Source organism: Trichechus manatus, unplaced genomic scaffold (assembly GCF_000243295.1).
Source record: "Trichechus manatus latirostris isolate Lorelei unplaced genomic scaffold, TriManLat1.0 scaffold00007, whole genome shotgun sequence".
Classification (NCBI taxonomy): Eukaryota; Metazoa; Chordata; class Mammalia; order Sirenia; family Trichechidae; genus Trichechus; species Trichechus manatus.
Genome location: NW_004443943.1, coordinates 26,790,755 through 26,800,106, shown reverse-complemented (window position 1 = coordinate 26,800,106; position 9,352 = coordinate 26,790,755). Strand labels below are relative to the sequence as shown.

General features: G+C 38.3%; 1 protein-coding gene across 2 annotated transcripts in view; it reads left to right on the top strand.

The window, feature by feature from the left end:
* Positions 1–998: 998 nt before the first annotated feature.
* LOC101340781 (cytochrome P450 2C23-like) overlaps positions 999–9,352 on the top strand; it is a 31,669-nt gene continuing 23,315 nt past the window's right edge. For both annotated transcript variants that reach the window (XM_004370027.1, XM_012557869.1), the window contains exons 1-2: positions 999–1,178; positions 7,116–7,278. In XM_004370027.1, the coding sequence (XP_004370084.1) occupies positions 999–1,178; positions 7,116–7,278 (343 nt within the window). The remainder of the gene's footprint in view (positions 1,179–7,115; positions 7,279–9,352) is intronic.

Genomic DNA, 9,352 nt, shown 5'->3' with positions numbered 1-9,352 from the left:
ATGGTTTATCCATACAATGAAATATTATTCAGTCATAAAAAAGAATGAAGTACTCATACATCCTACAACATGGATGGACCTTAAAAACATTATGCCAAGTGAAAGAACCCCGTCACAAAAGTCCACATAAGGGCTCTGCTGCCCTTGCCCTTTATATAAACATCATCTTGGTCCTTGTGCTAATGGATATGTGAGTGCAGTCTAATAAGCAAATTTGTTTGATGTAAATAGTCTGTGGGAAATACAGAAAGGTGACCCTGAAATGAGAGAGAAATAATGAAATTGAAACTGTCTAATGAAGAATTTTAGTGCCAAATAGATTTTTAATGTTTGCTATAATAAGTAATAGGAACCACAGTAGTGTTTTAACCGATGGGAAAAACAAAAAAACAAAAAACCAAACCCGTTGCCATTGAGTCATTTCTGACTCATAGTGACCCTATAGGACCGAGTAGAACTGCCCCATAGAGTTTCCAAGGAGTGCCTCGTGGATTCAAGCTGCTGACCTTTTGCTTAGCAGCCGTAGCAGTTAACTACTACACCACCAGGGTTTCCTAACTGATGGGAGACATGATAAAATGATGTTCGAGTAGAATCACTCTGACAACTCTGTTTATGATACATACTTTCAGATCTGAGCTTATACGATCTCCTATTTTTTCTAACTTGTGAACAGTTTCAGAATCTTATGAAAAATACAGTACAGCTTTATATTTAATGACTCATCAGTGTTGAAAGGAAAAAAATTACATGTAATAGAAATGCTTAGAAAATCAAAGGGATAAAGTAACAGATTTTATGAATTAGAGGTGGGAAAGCTATGAATCCTTAATCTCAAACTTCAGCAAAGCAAATAAACCCAACACCAGTTCCAGCTGGTTGAACCCAAAGAGAGTCCAAAAACTTAGAATAGCCTTTGGCTGGCAGGTCGCACTTCATGTACAAGCCTTTGTTTTCGGACAGGCAACCTGGACAGTTCCTAACATCTAATGGCTGAAATGGAGCCGCTTGAGATCTCTTGTCTTACCCTTGTGACTTGTGTCACTTGCCTGATTTTCCTTTTGGTGTGGAGGAAAAGTCACAAAATGAGAAGGCTCCCCCCTGGCCCAACTCCCCTTCCCATCATTGGGAATATGCTGCAGCTGAACTTCAAGGACATCCCTGCATCCATCTCCAAGGTAAGAGGGTTCAGTTCTGGGGCTGGTCATCTCCAGGTAAGAGGGGTCATCTCCAGTCTTTGCATCTCAGACCACTGCATGTTGGCTGTCTTGCCTCAATCTTTCTTACTTTTGCTCATCACTAAGGCACTTTTGGGTGTCTACACCTGTATTACAGCACAGAAGATCCTTTTCCTTTTTGGACTGTATCACTTTAGAGCAGGTAGTGAGGGGTGTTGACCTGAACTGAGATATTGGTTCAATTCTACTGAATGAGAAAATTCTGGGACCAGAACGTATTTTAATTGAAAGGCTTCCAATCCCCTCAGCATATAACACTGACCAAAAGGCAAGTGGAATCCACGAACAGAAATCATTTGCATATGAGAGCTGGATGGAAGTCCTGGTTGTCTTGTAATGGCTGTGTAATTTTAAGCAAGTTACTCACCTGTGAATGGCATTAATAATAGTACCTAGTCCGTGAAGTTATTGTGTAGATTGATTAAGCTAATGCATTCGAATTATTAGAACAATGTTGACAAATGTAATAAATGTCCTTCTAGATTATTATTTTATACTAAATGATCTGCGGGAGGCTTAGTGATCTTACCTTTAAAGAGTGATTCCGCTCTCCCTTCCCCAACATCCTGCTCTGATGCAGCCCAGCCCTGCAACCTGGACTGACATTCAAATATTTTGAAATACTCCTTGGGGAAAAGATATTGTCTCCATGAGTCCATTGTGCAAAATATATTCTCCAGGAAAGAAGAACCAGTCCTGGAGATTTCTTCTCTGATTGTAAGCCTTAGCACTAAATAGTCAAACACTTAATGAGCCCATACTTTTTGACAAACTCTGGGAATACTGCAATGAACAAAGAGGCAAAACCCCTGCCTCACATAACTTACTTTCTAGTGAGAGGAGTCAGACAATAACCAAAACAAATCCATAAAACATATAGCACCTTAGATATTATAAATGCTGTGCAGAAAAAATAATACAGAGAAGGGGAGCAGAGGTTGAAATTTTAAATAGGCTGTCCAAGGAAGGCTTCACTGAAAGGCTGGAGTGACATAATGTGCTGTATGTTTTAACCAGTCACTGTGGTTTTGATTACTATAGCTTTATAGTATGTTTTGAAATCAGAAAGTAAGAGTCCTCCTGCTTTGTTCTTCTTTTTAAAGATTGCTTTGGCTATTAGGGTCCCCTTGAAATTCCATATAAATTTAAGGATTGGCTTTTCCATTTTTGCAAAGAAGGCTGTTGGAATTTTGACTGGGATTGCATTGAATCTATAGATTGCTTTGGATAGTACTAATATCTTAACAATGTTAAGTCTTCCAATTCATGAACATGGAATTTCCTTCCATTTATTTAGGTCTTATTTAATTTCTTTCAGCAATGTTTTATAGTTTTCAGTGTACGAGTCTTTCACCTCACTGAACTTATTCCTAGGTATTTTATTCTCTTAGACGGAATTGTTTTCTTAATTTCCTTTTTAGATGGCTCATTGCTGCTGTATAAAAATTCAACTGAGTTTTGTGTATTGACCTATCCTGCAACTGTACAGAATTCACTTATTAGCTGTAGTAGCTTTCTTGCGGATTCTTTAGGATTTTCTATATTTAGGATCATGTCATCTGCAAATAGAGACAGTTTTACCTCTTCCTTCTCAATTTAGATACCTTTTATTTCTTTTTCTTGCCTAGTTAATCTGGCTAGGACTTCCAGTACAATATTGAATAGTAGTGATGACAGCAGGCATCCTTATGTTGTTCCTTATCTTAAGGGGAAAGCTCTCAGTCTTTCTCCATTGAGTAAGATGTTAGCTGTGGGTTTTTCATAAATGCCCTTAATCATTTTGAAGAATTTTCCTTCTATTCCTAGTTTGTTGAGTGTTTTTATTATGAAAGGGTGTTGGATTTTGTCAAATGCCTTTTCTGTGTTGACTGAGATGATCAGATGATTCTTTTCCTTTGTTTTATTAATTGATTTTCTCATGTTGAACCACCTTTACATTCCAGGGATAAATCCCACTTGATCATGGTATATAATCCTTTTAATATGCTGTTGGATTTGGTTTGCTAGTATTTGTTGAGGATTTTTGCATCTGTTTTTATCGGGGATACTAGCGTATAGTTTTCTTTTTTGCATGTGGTATCTTTAATCTTTTCAGAGAACTAATTCCTGGTTTCATTGATTCTCTCTATTGTTTTTCTATTCTCTACTTCATTTATTGCTGCTTGTCATGAATTGAATCGTGTTCCCAAAAACGTATGTCAACTTGATTCCCAGGTATTGTGTGATTGTCCACCATTTTGTCATCTGATGTGATTTTCCTATGTGTTGTAAATCCTATCTCTATGGTGTTGAGATGGGATTAGCGGCAGTTATGTTAATGAGGCAGGACTCAATCTACAATGTTGGATTGTGTCTTGAGCCAATCTCTTTTGAGATATAAAAGAGAGAAGCTAGCAGAGAGACATGAGGACCTCATACTATCAAGAAACAAGAGCCAGGAGAATAGCGCATCCTTTGGACCTGAGGTCCTTGCACTGAGAAGCTTCTCAACCAGGGGAAGATTGATGAGGAAGACCTTCCTCCAGAGCCAACAGAGAGAAAGAAAGGCTTCCCCTGGAGCTGATGCCCTGGATTTGGACTTGAAGCCTGCTAGACTGTGAGAGAATAATGTTCTCTTTGTTAAAGTCATCCACTGTGGTATTTCTGTTATAGCAGCACTAGATAACTAAGACACTGCTCTACTCTTTGTTATTTCCTTCTTTCTGGTAGCTTTGGGCTTAGTTTGCTCTTCTTTCCCTAGTTCCTCAAGTTGTAAAATTAGGTTATTAATTTGAGATTTTTCTTCCTTGAATGGAGGCATTTACCACTATAAATTTCCCTCTGAGCACTGCCTTTGCTATACCCCAGAAGTTTTGGTATGCTGTGCTTTCATTTTTATTCAACTTTAAGTATTTCCTGATTTCTCTCTTGATTTTTTCCTTTACCTAATGGCTGTTTAAGAATGTGTTGTTTAATTTCAACATACTCGTGTATTTTCCAGTTTTCCTTTTGTTATTAATTTTTAGTTTTATTCCATGGTAGTCAGAGGTGATACTTTGTGTGATTTCAATCTTTTAAAATTTCTTGAGACTTGCTTTGTACTTTCTACTTGTTTTTTTCTGATTTTTTTTGTGAAGGGAATGGGAGCATACAGCTGCTTACCTAACGATCATGTCTTTCTCTCTCAAAACCAAGTTTTTTGTTTGTTTGATATAGAGGAGGTAGGCAAAAAAGGGTATCAAGAGCTCGGTTTTGGACATATTAAGTTTTAAAATCCTATTCAACATCTGAGGGGACATGTGAGTAAGCAGTTGCATATATAAAGCTCCAGTTCAGGGTATGGGTCCAGACTACATATGCAAATTTGGGAGTCAGAATATAGAATGTATTTAAAGCCATGAGACTCGATGGGATCATGTAGGGAATGAGTATAGCTAGAAAAGATAAGAGGACTAAGGACCAAGCCCTAAATCCCAGGACACCTCAACAATTGGAGCAAGATGAGGAAGAACCAGTAAAGGTGAGCAAGCATGAGCAGCCACCAAGTAGGAAGAGCCCCAGAACAGTGTTGTGTTCTGGAATCCAAAGGAAGAGCGTATTTCAAGGGGTATTTTAACCATGCAAGATGCATTTGATGTAGCAATATAGAGGTTTTCAGTGATCCTCGTAAAAGAAATTTTAGTGGAGTGGTGTGGGCAACACCTGGCTGGTGTGATTTCAAAAGACAATGACGGGGAGAAATTGGAGCTAGCAGATATAGACAAATTTTTCAGAGTTTTTCTGTAAAGAGGAGTGTCATGCCACAGTAGCTGGAAGAGGGTAGATCCAGTGCACACACACACACACAAAAAAAAAAAAAACCAAAAAACAGGAGTTGACCTTTTCTTAGGAATGTGGCAAGTTCATAGTAACAGTAGAGAAAACTTTGTACATGGGCACAGATCAGGAAAAGTGTAGATGCTATGGTATTAGCATATGAAAACTCTCTTCTGATTATTTCTGTTAGTGAATTAGGGAGTAAGCCATCGCCTGAGGGTGAGGGGGGAGACAAGGTCCTGGAGGTTTGTACCCAAGAATATAGAGACATTCTCATTCAGAGAAACAAAGAAAGTAGTTTCATTTTTCTAGGCTAGAGAAAAGGAGTCAAAGTGGCAAATTTCTCAACCATTTACATGAAAGTTGATTAAAAAGGAAAGGCAGGAAAGAAAAAAAAAAAAGGAAAAGAAGAAGGAAGGTTATAGAGGAAGTCAGGAAGTCAGCACAACTTGACCAAAGAAAATGCATAGCAGTTTCCTAGACACATCCAAACACCTTGAGGGACAGAATTGCTGAGGCTGGAGGCTGGGGACCATAGTCTCAAGGGACATCTAGGGTCAATTGGCATAACATAGTTCATAAAGAAAATGTTCTACATCCTACTTTGGTGAATAGCATCTGGATTCTTAAAAGCTTGCAAGTGGCCATCTAAGAAATATCTATTGGTCCCATCCAGTCTGGAGCAAGGGAGAATGAAGAAAACCAAAGACAGAAGGAAACTATTAGTCCAAAGGACTAATGGACCACATGAACCACAGCCTCCACCAGCCTGAGCCCAGAAGAACTAGATGGTGCCCCGGTTACCACCACTGACTGCCGTGACAGGGATCACAATAGAGGGTCCCAGACAGAGCAGAAGAATAATGTAGAACAAAATTCAAATTTACAAAAAAAGACCAGACTTACTGCTCTGACAGAGACTGGAGGAACTCCTGGATACTCTGCTAACCCAGAACTGAAACCACTCCTGAAGCCCACTTTTCAGACAAAGATTAGACAGGCCTATAAAACAAGCAGTAACACACATGAGGAACATACTTCTTAGTTCAACCAAATAAACGAGGCCACATGGGCAACTCCTGCCCAAAAGCAAGATGAGAAGGCAGGAAGGGACTAGGAACTAGACGAATGGACACAGGGAACCTAGGTTGGAAAGGGGGAGCATGCTGTCACATTGTGGGGATTACAACCAATCTTACAAAACAATATGTGTATAAATTCTTGAATGAGAAATTAACTTGGGCTGTAAACTTTCACCTAAAGCACAATAAAATTAAAAAAAGAAAAAGCAGAAAGAAGGAAGAGAAAAGACAAGAGAGAAAAATCGGGCAGTCAAAAGAAAGGTTCTTAGAGACAATAATCATAAACCAATAAAAGTTGGTCATAATATACAAACAGATTTTTTATGTAATTTTATTTTTTTGCAATTTATTTAGAACTTTAACATATTTCCATACCATTAGGTATCTTTCTAAAGCTAATTTCAGATGGCTGCTCTGAATTCCACTGCATGGATATAAAATAAATTTGAAAATCAACCCCCAATTACTGACTATTTTAGTTCTCTATCTTTCCTCTTGGAACACACTACTGTAAATATATGGAATTTCATCCTTTGTTTTTATCTGCAAAGTGAGCTCTCCCCCAAGCCCTTACCTTGTATGCTTCTTCCTCATCTTTAATTTTAACTTAAATATTACCTCCTCACAGATGTCTTTCCAGGCCCAATTTATCTCATTAAGTTCTCCCATTACTGCCCAACACAATTTTCCTTCATAGAATTATGTTCAATTTGCACTGCAAATGTAGTTTGTTTGCTGTCAAGCTTAAAGCTCTATGAGGGCCCCTAGGCCATGCACAGTGTTTGACATAGTATAGGTGCTTAGTAAATATTTGTTGAAGAGTTGTATATATAAATGAAGGAAAGAATGAATCCATGACTATACCTCAGATTAAATCCCTAAAATGTAATTGTTGGAGCAAAGGCTAAGTCACATGTAAAATTATTACTTAATTTCTACTCACAGCCTCCAACGGAGAGATTTCACAGTAGCATTCACGCACTGCTCACATCTCTTCCAGCTGGCTAAGGAGTATGGCCCTGTTTATACCCTGCACCTTGGACCCCAGCCCACTGTGGTCTTACACGGATATGAGGCAGTGAAGGAAGCTCTGATTGATCGGGGTGACGTATTCCTCGGCAGAGGACGTATGCCAATTATTGAGGATACCCAAAAAGGATATGGTATGTTTCAAATCAAAATACACATCAATTTTCATTGGTATCTGAATAGTTAGCCAAAAAAATCTGATTAACTAACTTAATGAGTACCTGTTCTGCACGAGGCAGTTGATTAGATGCCCTGATAGCTCCATTGCGATGACCATCAAAAACAGACTCCGAATTCCCTGTAAAGTAATTCTGTGAACATAATTGAGCTGAAACAGTCTTATTTAGGTTGCTACCCAGAGGTCCTACGGTCAAGAGAGCTGGGGAAAGCATGCTTGGGTTGTAGTTTCACATGGTACAAAGGCTGCAGTAGTACAGTGGCAGCAGCAATAAACAAATGACTAGATATAGAAATCACTGTGTTTTCAGTGGCAACCTGGTTTGTCAAGGGGTAGTGATGGTGGTGGTAGTGGTGAGGGTAGGACCGGGGAGGTGAGGCACAGGGAGCTACAATGGTACTAGTCATGTTCTAGTTCTCCAGATGGATGATAGGTTCACAAATAATTCATTTTATTATTATGTTTCAAAACTTAGACATATATTCCTTGCTACGTATCAAGTATTACACAATAAAAAAATTAGGATAGCCTGAAAGTCTCCACCAAACCACTTAGAAATAATAAAATAACAAAGTCAAGAGTGTCTTAGTTATCTAGTGCTGCTGTAACATAAATACCACAAGTGAATGGCTTTAACAAACAGAAATTTATTTTCTCCCAGTCTAGTAGGCTAGAAGTCCAAATTCAGGGCGCCAGCTCTCAGGGAGGTTTCCTCTCTCTCTCTATTGGTTCTGGGGGAAGGTCCTTGTCATCAATCTTCCCCTGGTCTAAGAGCTTCTCAGTGCAGGGACCCCAGGTCCAAAGGAAGTGCCTCGCTCCCGGTGCTTCTTTCTTGGTGGTATGAGGTCTCTCTCCTCTCTGCTCCATTCTCTCTTTTATATCTCAAAAGAGATTGACAACCTAATCAAGATACAACCTAATCCTGTAGACTGAGTCCTGCCTCATTAGCATAACTGCCTCTAATCCTACCTCATTAACATCATAGAGGTTAGGATTTACAACACATAGGATAATCACAACAGATCACAAAATGATGGACAACCACACAGTCCTGGGAATCATGGCCTAGCCAAGTTGACATACATTTTTGGGGAACACAATTCAATGCATAACAAAGAGGGAAAAAATTATTTTCAAAGCACATTTATGGATAACTAATTAAATATAATGCAATGAAGTAAGTGCCGAAACAAAACAATTATTGATCTCTCTCACATAAGATAAGGCTGTATTTGTTTAACTAAGGAAACAGTCATGCCTTCCCTCTATTACTTCCCATTTTCCTAAACAAGTTGATTACACTGGCTGTGTGTGAGCCATTAAACTAATTCTTAACTTGAAAATAGAAGCTACTGGGCTGGATTGAACTGAAGAGGGGCAAAAATATTTATCTAAAACTTGCAGTTATGGAAACTCTGAGAAAATTGGTTTCTAAGCTTCCTATAAAATTCCTGTTACTGCTCCTTCGTTGCACATGATGGGAACAGATAATTCAATTCTTTCTTCCCTTAACTTTTCTATTCTTCTAGAAAATAGAAGAGAAAGGAACCATTCATTGATATTTTAGTTCTCCTTTCTAAATGAAATTATCTGCTGAAATACTAAAGAGCTTTCTGAGTCCTTTGAACAAGTATAATACAGTGCTGCAGATTCCTGCCATGTATGTATACCTGATCAAGTTGTTGAAACATTTTCCTGCTAAATATTAATTCAATATTTTGCCTAGTTTCCTAATCTTTATACATTTATCTCATTGAAAGATTGCAACAGCACAAACCTTACTTTATTTTATTTGTGCAGTCTACACACCCGGGTTAGATGCCATTGTCCACTCATTAAAATGTCAAAAGTTAAAATAATTTCCAGTGTCCTTAAAGATATGGATAAACAGGCACTCATTCCTTATCTGAAGAGTGCAAATGCTGTATCATTTTTTTTCAGCCTGTCTACATTTTTTTAAAATTTTTTTTATTGTACTTCAGGTGAAGGCTTACAGAACAAATAGTTTCTCATGAAACAGAAGTACACAT